At 51.7% G+C, this 11,430-nt stretch overlaps 1 protein-coding gene across 2 annotated transcripts; it reads right to left on the reverse strand.

Annotated features, from left to right (window-relative positions):
* Window positions 1-316: 316 nt before the first annotated feature.
* Window positions 317-2,012, reverse strand: RETN (resistin). 2 transcript variants are annotated; one of them, XM_047849646.1, is made up of 4 exons: window positions 1,873-2,012; window positions 1,566-1,740; window positions 1,123-1,200; window positions 317-611 (listed from the first exon to the last, which is right to left on the reverse strand). In XM_047849646.1, the coding sequence occupies exons 2-4, from the start codon at window positions 1,678-1,680 to the stop codon at window positions 475-477; spliced, it is 330 nt and encodes a 109-aa protein (XP_047705602.1). In that variant the 5' UTR covers window positions 1,681-1,740; window positions 1,873-2,012; the 3' UTR covers window positions 317-474. The 2 variants fall into 2 exon arrangements, with proteins under 2 accessions (XP_047705602.1, XP_047705604.1); XM_047849648.1 differs by having other exon boundaries at window positions 321-611; window positions 1,566-1,690; window positions 1,873-1,971.
* Window positions 2,013-11,430: the final 9,418 nt, after the last annotated feature.

Consider the following 11,430-nt stretch of genomic DNA (forward strand, 5'->3'; position numbering starts at 1 on the left):
GGGCTGGGGCAGAATGAACCAGCGCCTTCCTGGAAGGCCAGAAACCCGAGGGTGATCGTCAAAGTGGCCTCAAAGGTAACACCCACTTCCCCTCCTGAAGGAGGCCATGCTCCTTGGGTGTGAGTGTCCTTATAGAGGAAGTTGAGGCCCTCTTCTCCGAGGCAGAGGTGGGGACAAACATGGCAAGAGGGGGATGGCCAGAAGAAAGCCACGGGCGCCGCCCCCCGGCCACCGCCTCCCTCCAGCGTCTAGGTGCCCCGGTCTTTTCGGAGACGCCAGCTCTCGCCCCCAAACCCCACCAAGACGGCGCGGCGCCCAGCCCCTAGCCATCGTCTTCTCAGGGTTTATTTCCAGCCCCGCCCCTCCGAGGCCCGTCCCCGCCCCTCTGAGGCCTGGCCACGCCCCATCTGAAGCCCGTCCCCGCCCCTCTGAGGCCTGGCCACGCCCCCCAGCCCGAGCCGCGCTCGGGCGACCTCAGGCAGGGGCCTGCACGCGACAGCAGCGAGCCCCCGTCCAGTCCATGCCCGCGCACTGGCAGTGGCAGGTGGTCTCGGCGCGCACGTCCCACGAGCCGCAGGCGGAGCCACAAGTGCAGGCGGTGACGGCGAAGCCTGCGGGCGACAGGGGAGGGAGCTTGGCCCCGAGCCGGAGGCTACGGGCCTGGGGGTCGGAGGGGGCTGGAGGCTCCAACACCTGGGAATGGGGGCCGCAGTGCTTGCGGCAGGGAGGCCGGCGGCTGGGGGGCCTGGACTCTCCAGTGTCCTAAGGAAATGCGGTCCCGGAGCGGGGGCGCGGGGAGGGCTGGGGCTGCAGACCAGGACTCCAGGGAAGTGGACTCAAGCAACCGAGGCTGGGGGCGCCTGGGGGGGGCTTAGCTGGTTAAACCTCGGACTCAGCTCAGGATCCCAGGGTTGTGGGATCGAGCTTCGCGTTGGGCTCCTGCTGAGCCTGGAGCCTGCTTGGGATCCTCTGTCTCCCTCTCTCTCTGCCCCTCCCTTCCTCTGTCTCTCTCAAAATAAAGAAACCTTTAAAGGGAAAGAAATAGAGGCTGGTCTTAGGGGGAGGGGGTACGGGGTACTGGGAATATAACTGAGAGCCTGGACAAAGGACTTCTGTACTCACCTAAGGGGCAGGTGGCCAAGTCACCCCTGGAGGTGACGGTTAGGCAGTTCAGGCCGATGGTCCTTATTGTCTCAAGGACTGTGGGAGAAGAAGGGACCGAATGAGACCAAGCTGCCCCTCCCCCACTCTCATGCTGCCGGGGTGGTTTGGAGACCCGCCCAGGGGGTCTGGAAAGCGCTTTGGAGGAAGGCCCAGGTGGTTGGGGGGGGGGGGGGGTGCTGGTGGAGAGCGAGAGCCGTGGGCGGGCAGCTCACCGCCTCCCAGACTCCCATGAGTGTTTTAGAGGAAGGAGGATTTGGGGCTTCTTTTGAAGGCCCAGCTGCATGGGGGCTGCGGTTGGGTCGGGTCTGGGGGTGAGGTTTGGTTCTAGTTGGGGCTGGCTTCATGGTGGCTCTATGTCAGGAGTTAGAGGGGTTTCTGAGGCCCCTGCTGAGGGTCCTCACTTGAGCGGGTGCCGTCCTGGATCTTCTCATTGATGGCTTCCTCCACCGGACACAGAGACCTGCCACACACCAGCAGCCCCAGGACAGGGAAGAGGAGGAGGGGAAGAGCCTTCATTCCGCAGGCACTGCAAGAGGGAACCAAGACGCCCACAGCTGGGTCCGGGGAGGATGGGGCCTACAGAGCAGGAGGGATATGGAACCCTGGGTCCCTGTAGGGGACGCGGCTGGAGTCCCCGCTTTGCCATGGCCCCCTCGGGCTGGGGCTCTGGGCTGAGCCAGGGCTGGGCTCTGGGCAGCCGTCACTTACCCTCTGGATGGACTCAGCAGGCCAAATCTCGGACACTGATTTCGTGCCCCTGCCACATATCCCTCTTTAAAGCTTCTGAATGTGGAGCTTCCTGTCTTGGCAAAGTTTCTTGGCCCCCTGACCCTCCCATCCCATATCCGGGGCCAAGAGGAAGCCCCCCCGGCCAGACTCCAGGGGCCTAGGGGTGGGAAGCCCTGCCCCCCTCTCCCCCTGCCACGGTTTCCCCATTCAAGAGCCCCCCCCCCCCCCTTGTCACATCCGGGCTGGGGCTGGTCCAGGAGGTAGTGCCTGGGGCATGATTCCAGAAGCCCTGGTTCCAGACGCTGGGAGTTTGCATGCAGGGGTGGGGAGTGCAGGCGTGTCCAAAATAACCTCCCCGTGTGTGAACTGCATAGGAGGTTTATACCTGGATGCCCATCAACAATGGAATGGATACATTCATGGTTTATTTTCCTTCAATGGAACGATCCGCAACAGATGGTGACAAACGACAGCCCATGGGACAAATCTGGCCCACTGTCTATTTCTGTGCAGCCCAGGAGTTAAGCATGGTTTTATGTTTTTGGGTTTTTTGCGTTTTTTTTTTAAAATTATTTTTTCAGGGCAAGAGAGACAGAGCGGGAGCGTAGGAGCAAAGAGAGAGAGAGAGAGAGACGCAGAATTCGAAGCAGGCTCCAGGCTCTGAGCTGTCAGCACAGAGCCCGACTGGGCGCTCGAACTCACGAACCGTGAGATTATAACCTGAGCTGAAGTCGGACGCTTAACTGATCGAGCCACCCAGGCGCCCCAGAACCTCATTCCTTTTTATGGCTAATATTCCTCTGTATGGACAGGCCACCTTGTGTTTATCCATTCTTCTGTTAGTTGTCGTGTGCATTGTTTCCACCTATTGGGTGTCGGGAATGATGCCTCTGTAACCATTGGTGTATAAACATCTCTGAATCCCTGCTTTCAGGTTTCTTGGGTATATACCCCGGAGTGGGATTGCTGGATCATATGGCAATTCTATGTTTAACTCTTTGGGGAGCTGCCAAAGAGTTTTTACATTTTTAAATCGTTGGGGGGAAAAAATGTAATCCTTAGTGACATATGAAACGTATATGAAATTCAAATCCCAGCGCCCATAAATAAAGCATTCTTGGAACGTGGCCATGGCCACTATTTTATAGATTATCTGAGGCTGCTTTTCGTAGGTCAGTGGCAGAGTTGAGAGGTTGTGACAGAGACTGACTATATGGCCTACAGAGGCGAACCTGGCTATATCGGGCCCTTTACAGGAAAAAAAAAAAAAATTGCCCAACCCGGTCAACAGAAATAAGTATGAATGAGAGATCACGCTGTATCGTTTGCAACTATATGCAACAGTCTGGAAGATTCTCACCATTATAATTGTGAGCAAAAGAATCTGGGCCAGGGGCGCCTGGGTGTCTCAGCTGGTTAAGTAAGCATTCGACTTCGGCTCAGGTCGTGATCTCACAGCCCATGGGTTCGAGCCTTGCTCTGTGCTGACCGCTCAGAGCCTGGAGCCTGTTTCAGATTCTGTGTCTCCCTCTGTCTCTGCCCCTCCCCCGCTCATGTTCTGTCTCTCAAAAATAAACATTAAAAAAAAAGTAAAAAAGTGAAAACAATCCAGACGCAAAAAAGAATATACCACACAAATTCATATACTAAAAAGGACCAAAAATGGGTGCCTGGGTGGCTTAGTTGGTTGAGTGTCCAACTCTTGGTTTTGGCTCAAGTCAAAATTTCACGGTTCGTGGGTGTAAGCCCTGCATGGGGCTCTGTGCTAACAGCACGGAGCCTGCTTGGGATTCTCTGTCTCCCTCTCTCTTTGTCCCTCCCCTGTTCACACGATCTCTCTCAAAAATAAATTTGAGGGGCGCCTGGGTGGCTCAGCCAGTTGAGCGACCGACTTCGGCTCAGGGCATGATCTCACTGTTCGTGAGTTCGAGCCCCACGCCGGGCTCTGTGCTGACAGCTCGGAGCCTGGAGCCTGCTTGGGATCCTGTGCCTCCCTCTGTCTCTGCCCCTCCCCCACTCGTGCTCTATCTCTGTCTCAGAAATAAATAAACATTAAAAAAATTAAAAAATAAATTTGAAAAATATACATTAAAAAAAACAAAAGGACCAAAAAAAGAAGAAAGGGGAAAAAAAGCACAACGAATCTATGCTGTTGGAGGATGGAAGTTTCCTGGGGAGTCTGACGAGAAAAGGGCAGATGGAGGGTTTCTGGGAACGGAGTGAAAAATTTGAGCTTACGCTCCGATCCACACCTGTGTCTTTCTGTATGTCGTATTTTGGTGAAAGTGATAGGTGTGTGTGAAATCCCTACGTAAAAACAGCCGTGTACACGAGCCAAAGTATAGGCAATGCTTATTGAGCACCTACTATGTGCCAGATGTGATGTGGTGGGGAGCATGGGGACACCCCTCCCCCCCCACCCCGCCATGCACTTTGCCCTGTCGGAAGAAGACAGACACCAAGAGAGTGCTCAGTCAGCCTCAACCCCCACCAGTCACTTGTGCCCTGAAGGACAGGAACCCGGTTCTGGGAGAACTTCTGACATTAGAATGTCCCACCCAAGGGACGCCTGGGTGGCTCAGCTGGTTGAGCGTCTGACTCTTGATTTCGGCTCAGGTCATGATGCCACGGTTCATGGGTTCGAGCCCCGTATCGGACTCGGCGCTGACAATGCAGGATTCGCTCTCTCTCCCTCCCTCTGCCCCTCCTCTCCCCCTTTCAAAATAAATAAACTTAAAAAAAAAAGAAGAAGAACATGGCCCCCAGTGGAAGAATCCAGGGAGGGTTTGTGGAGGAAGAGATGGCTGAGAAGAAATCAGAGGATGAGACAAGTTAAGCAAAAGAACCAGTGAGGGGAGGCTTTCTGGGTGGAAGGAACAGCATGTCCCAAGGCCCTGGGGAAGGACAGGGTGCACCGGCTTTGAGGAACTGAAAGAAAACTAAGGGGCAGGAAGACAGAGAGCTTGGCTGGGATAAGCAATGTCACAGGCTCCCTTCCTTGAAGGGACAGACACAGCTTGGGCACAAGGGTGACTCAGGAGGCAGCAAAAGTCATCGTTTGAGAGTTCTGGTTCTTCAAACCCTTTGGTCTCAGAACCTTTCGGGTAAAAGCTTTTGAGGGGCACAGAAGTAGGCAGCTCTGACTTCAGGTTGGGTGAAAAGCAGGGGGAGTATGAGGAACCCCTAGGATTCCTTGGGATCTTAGTTTGAAAACCCTTAGTTAAGTAACAGGAAAGGGCCACAGGCCTTTTCATTGTCTTTAAAGAAAAATAAAATATTTTCGGGACGCTGGGTTGGCTCAGTGGGAAGAGCATTCGACTTTTGATCTCTGGGCTGTGAGTTCCAGCCCCACGTGGGGTGTAGAGATTACTAAAAAAAGGCAAAGTTAAAAAAAAAAAAAAGAAAAGGGGCACCTGGGTGGCTCGGTGGGCTGAGCATCTGACTCTTGCTTTAGGCTCAGGTCGTGATCTCAAGGTTCATGGGATGAGTCCCTCACCAGACTCTATGCTAATAGCACGGAGCCTGCTTGGGATTCTTCCTCTCTCCCCACCCCTCCCCCACTCATGCATGGGCTCTCTCTCTCTCTCTCTTTCTCTCTCTCCCTCTCAAAATAAATAAATATTAAAAAAGAAAGAAAGAAAGAAAATAGAAGTGCCTGGGTGACTCAGTCGGTTAAATGTCTGACTTCAGCTCAGGTCATGATCTCTGGGTCTGTGAGTTCGAGCCCCGCGTCAGGCTTGCGTCGGGCTCTGGGCTGACAGTTCAGAGCCTGGAGCCTGCTTCAGATTCTGTGTCTCCCTCTCTCTCTACCCCCCCTCCCCACCCCCCCCACACAAACACGCTGTCTCTCTGTCTCTCAAAAATAAACGTTAAAAAAAATCTTAAAAAAAGAGAAAATGTTTTCATTATCCCTGACTTCTTTTTTTTAAGTTTATCTATTTATTTTGATAGGGAGCGGCAGAGAGAACTCAAGAGGGGGAGGGGCAGAGAGAGAGGAGGAGAGAGCCCAAATCAAGAGTCAGACACTTAAGCGACCAAGCCACCCCTTTTTACCCACCCCCCAGGTTTCTATCAATGAAACTGAGTTCTAGTGGCCTCGATTTTGCATCAAATGCTATCAAATAAAATTCCAGAGCCAGGCCTTTAAAATGTATAGTATGGCAATCACACACTTTATTGAGGTATGATTTTCTTTATTCAACGTTTATTTATTTTTGGGACAGAGAGAGAGACAGAGCATGAACGGGGGAGGAGCAGAGAGAGAGGGAGACACAGAATCGGAAACAGGCTCCAGGGTCTGAACCATCAGCCCAGAGCCCTACGCGGGGCTCGAACTCACGCGAGATCACTCGAGATCTCGCGAGATCGTGAACTCACGGACCGCGAGATCGTGACCTGGCTGAAGTCGGACGCCCAACCGACTGCGCCACCCAGGCGCCCCTTGGTATGATTTTCTTTAAATAAACCACATCTATCTTAAGCATTCAGTTGGATGCATTTTGCAAACATATATACCTGCAGGCAGCACGAATGTTTTGTTTTTCCCAAGCATTGTCTCTTTGAAAAATAAGGTGTAATTTACATAAAGTAAAATTCATCCTTTTTACTGAGGTCTATGAGTTTCGAACAAACGCATAGAGCTGTGTGATTCAATACCAAATGCGTTTTTCTTTTAATGTTTATTTATTGTTGAGAGAGAGAGAGAGACAGAGTGTGAGCAGGGGAGGGGAGAGAGAGAGGGAGACACAGAATCCGAAGCAGGCTCCGGGCTCCGAGCTGTCAGCCCAGGGCCTGATGCGGGGCTGGAACTCACAAGCCATGAGATCATGACCCGAGCTGAAGTCGGACGCTTAACCGACTAAGCCACCCAGGCGCCCCCAGCACCAAAGTCTTCTAAGTTAAATGATGGTTGGAAAAAAAGGAGTTTCCCAACAATCTGAAGGAAACCTGTGTCCTGAAGTCTACTGCAGACAGAGAGGATTTTTGTGCCCCGTACAACTGGTTTTCCTGGGTGGGGCAGCAGATCCTGGAAATATTCACAACTGTTAGCGGCTTATGCTCGCCTCGGTTACTGTACATGTGCCCTTGAAGGATTGTTTTGCAGGCACGGAGCCTGGGGAACTGACCTCTAGAAGCAACATGAGCTTCCGGTTGGTTGCTCGCCTCCCTGGGCAACAGACAGCTTGCTGTTCTGGTGACAGAGCTGAGCTGACAGGTGGCTGAGCCAAATCAGGAAAGAATCATTGACACTTGCTTCCTGTCCCGCATGAATGACAGGAAAGTAAAAGCCTCGGAAGGCTGCCCGATTTCTTTAAGCGAGAGCTGGCGAGCCTGGCTTCATTTATAAACACTTCTGACCTGGTGGGGGAGGGGTGGGGCGGGCGGGGAGTCTGCAGGGCAGAAGGGGGAGTCTAAGCAGCGGCCAGCAAACAGCACAGGTTTGGAGACGATAAGCTGTGGGCTCTGGCAGGAGCTGACGGGGCCAGGCTGTCCCCTGGGGCAAGAAACAGAGTCTGGAGGCCCGGTGGTAAAGATCGTGAAGCTTTCCAGTGTTAACTCCCTGAGATTTTCCTTTGCAGAGACCTACTCCTGCCTCCCAGCGTCCCTGGCTCGGTTCCTTGGGCCTGTTGCCTCCTTCCGGAATATTTTCCATCGTGGAGGCTCCTCAGGGAGCTCTGAGGTGATCCCGTCTACTGTTTGTGGAGAAATTTACACATGTGACCACCATCCTGTCAGGCAGATGAGGTTATTATCTCGACAAAAGGGGTTGTTCAGGCTCAGAGAGGCTAAGTGATTTGCCTGAGGTCACACAGCAAGTTGTCCCCGCTTTCCTTAAAAAATAAAAAGAAGGGTAGGGTCCCCTGGGCGGCTCAGTCAGTTAAGTGTCTGACTCTTGATTTTGGCTCAGGTCATGATCTCAGGGTCGTGAGATGGAGCCCCATGTCAGGCTCTGTGCTGAGTGTGGAGCCTGCTTAAGATTCTCTCTCTCCCTCCTACTCCTCCTCTTGCTCGAGCTCTCTCTCTCTCTCTCTCTGTAAAATTTTTTAAAAATAATAACAATTGGGCACCTGGGTGGCGCAGTCGGTTAAGCGTCCGACTTCAGCCAGGTCACGATCTCGGGGTCCGTGAGTTGGAGCCCCGCGTCGGGCTCTGGGCTGATGGCTCAGAGCCTGGAGCCTGTTTCCGATTCTGTGTCTCCCTCTCTCTCTGCCCCTCCCCCGTTCATGCTCTGTCTCTCTCTGTCCCAAAAATAAATAAACGTTGAAAAAAAAAATTTTTTTTTCAATAAAAAAAAAAATAATAATAACAATTAAAAAAAGAGAATATTCCTACAGCTTTTCTTTTTCTGTTAAAGAATGACAGAAGGGGCGCCTGGGTGGCTCAGTTGGTTGAGTGTCCGACTTCTGCTTAGGTCATGATCTCACAGCCTGTGAGTTCGAGCCCTACATCTGGCTCTGAGCGGTCAGCACAGCTGAGCCTGCTTTGGGTTGTTTCTCCCTGTCTTTCTGCCCCTCCCCTGCTCACGCTCTGTCTCTCTCTCTTTCAAAAATAAATAAACGTTAAAAAAAATTTAAAAAAAGAAATGACAAATAAAACATCCGTATTTAAAAAGGAATTCAAAGGGGCACCTGGGTGGCTCAGTCGGTTAAGCGTCCAACTTCTGCTCAGGTCATGATCTCGCACTCTGTGAGTTCGAGCCCCGCGTTGGGCTCTGTGCTGACAGCTCAGAGCCCAGAGCCTGCTTCGGATTCTGTGTCTCCCTCTCTCTCTGCCCCACCCCCGCTCATGCTCTGTCTCTCAAAAATAAAAATAAAAATTTTTTTGGAATTAAAATATTAAAAAAAATAAAAGGAATTCCAAGAATACAGAAGTTTATAACATAAATGTCCTCCATATTCCTACTCATGCAGAGTAATCAAAAAATGGGGGCGATTACAGAGCAACCTGCACCCCCCCCCTTCAGCTGAGGAATATGAATATAAGGGGATAGAGGGGAGGTCTCATCTGGCCAGAGCCTCCACACCCCGCCTCCACCACAGCCCCCCGCGCTCCCTACGACTGCCTTCCCAGTTCTCCAAGCAGCCATGTGAAGTTTTGCAAAACGGGAAAACTCACCTGGGTGAAGTCGATCACTTTCAAGGGGGAGATTTCAGGCTCAGATTTGCCCAATGCCAAAGTCTTCCCTTTTAACTAAGGCATGTTCCCACCCAAACCATGGGGAGTGGGGTACATGGACCAGGGAGGGGGTGCGTGGAGAGCAAAGTCAGGGGGGTAGAAAGAGTTTTGTAGAAACTGTCTCCATCCAGGCTGGCTTTTTTAGATTTCACATATTAATTTTTTTAATTGTTTTTAATATTTATCTATTTTTGAGAGAGAGAGAGAGAGAGAGAGAGCAGGGGAGGGGCAGGGAGAGAGGGAGACACAGAATCTGAAGCGGGCTCCAGGCTCTGAGCTGTCAGCACAGAACCTGACATGGGGCTGGAACTCACAGACTGTGAGATCATGACCTGAGCCAAAGTTGGATGCTTAACCAACTGAGCACCCCGGGCGCCCTTCAATCTTTTTTTTTTTTTTTTTTAGTGCTTATTTATTTTTGACAGAGAGACAGAGACTGAGAGAGAGTGGGGGAGTGGCAGAAAGAGGTAGACAGAGGATCTGAAGCGGGCTCAGTGCTGACAGCTGAGATCCCAATGCGGGGCTTGAACCCATGAACCACAAGATCGTGACCTGAGCTGAAGTCAGATGCTTCACGGACTGAACCACCCAGGCGCCCCTAAAATAGCTTTTATAAGGCAAAGCAACTGAAATGTTAGTTTCATTATGCTCATCGATTCTGGGGCTGTGAAAGATGATCATTTTGCAAGGTCCTCCAAAAGTCCTAAAAATACAGAAAATTCCTTGACAGCTGTAATCAGGTCATAGAAAGTCCTAAACCATTTTACCTTTTCCTGGGACCCTATGGCTGTGGAAAACGCCTCCCGCTATCTTGCGTAAACGTCATACGCTCATCTGGACGGTGGACAGTTTACCAAAGTAAACAGAGGAGAGTAATAAAGTGCAGTAAATAGTGTCCCATTCTCTAGGAAGGTGGTTTTTTTTGTTGTTGTTGTTGTTTTTTAATGTTTGTTTATTTTCAAGAGGGGGAACAGAGGATCCGGAGTGGGCTCTGTGCTGACAGCAGAGAGGCCAGGGCGGGACTCGAACTCGCAAACCTGTGAGATCATGCCCTGAGCCGAAGTCAGATGCTTAACCGACTGAGCCACCCACGTGTCCCCCATAAAACAATCTTAAAAAAAAAAAACTCATAGAAAAAAGAACAGATAGGTGGTTGTCAAGGCGGTTCGGGGGGAGGGGTGAAGGTGAAGGTTGTCAAAAGGTCCAAACTTCCATCTAGAAGATGAATAAATTCTGGGGACTACAGTTAACATTACTGTATTGTATATGTATTCTTTTAAGTTTGTTTCTTTTTTCCGAGGGGGGAGGGGCGGAGAGAGGGAGAGAGAGAATCCCAAGCAGGCTCAGTGCTGCAAACTGCCTTATAAGAGAATAGATTGTAAAAGTTCTCACCACACACGCGCACACACGCACACACACACACATTCACACACGGTAACTATGTGTGCGGTTGGATGTGTTAACTAACCTATTACAGAAATCGTTTTGCAATACATCCATATATCAAATCACTACCTTGTACACCTTACATTTATACAGTGTTATATGTCAATTACATTTCAGTAAAGTTGGAGGGAGAGAGAGTCCACACATGAGGGAAACCATACAGTGTTTGTCTTGCCCCTTCTGACTCACTAAGCGAGGCTTGACATGGATCTGCAGAACCATCCAGAATGAGGCACCACACAGAGTGACTGCTTCGTACGTGTTGCCTTTCCTTACCATTATTCCATTATTTCCCCAGAATATCCCCAGCTGCCGACAGGGATTGAGGCTCTGAGTGGTCTCAAAAAGCACTGTGGTCACTAGAGGCAGGGGGTGGGGGGTGGGGGGTGGGGCAGAGCCCCAGCCAGGACCTCCCTGTCCTGTCCTGTCCCCACCGGCACCCCAGCCCTGATGACTCCGTCCGTCTCTGGCCCCCGCTGGAGCAGAAACTTCCCACTCACAAGACAATTTCTTCACTCCAGATGCCTTTTCACAATATTCTTGGCAGCTGTTGGTTAACTTGCGTTTTAAGATTTTGAGTAACTTTAGAACAACAGAAAAGGGAAGCTCGCCTCGCCTCCTCACTGTCTGGGCTCCCGTGGAACAGATATTCTCCTTTGACGTGCCTCCCTGCCTGGAGGTTTCTTGGCTCACTGAGTCACACTCACTTCCCATTCCTGCTCTGGGGCCACGGAGCCCCTTCCTACCAAGGAAGGCGAAGGCGTGGGGCATTCCTTCCTCTGCCCCTTCCTCTGCGGGGGTCCTGCCTGTCCCCAAGTGGCCACCACCCCTCCTGCCCAGCTGGCAGCTCCAGCGAGCCCTGGAGCCTCACGTTTGCTGTAAATTGAGCAAGTTCGAGACCACAAACCTTTCCCT

The sequence above is a fragment of the Prionailurus viverrinus genome, chromosome A2 (genome assembly GCF_022837055.1).
Source record: "Prionailurus viverrinus isolate Anna chromosome A2, UM_Priviv_1.0, whole genome shotgun sequence".
Taxonomy (NCBI): domain Eukaryota; kingdom Metazoa; phylum Chordata; class Mammalia; order Carnivora; family Felidae; genus Prionailurus; species Prionailurus viverrinus.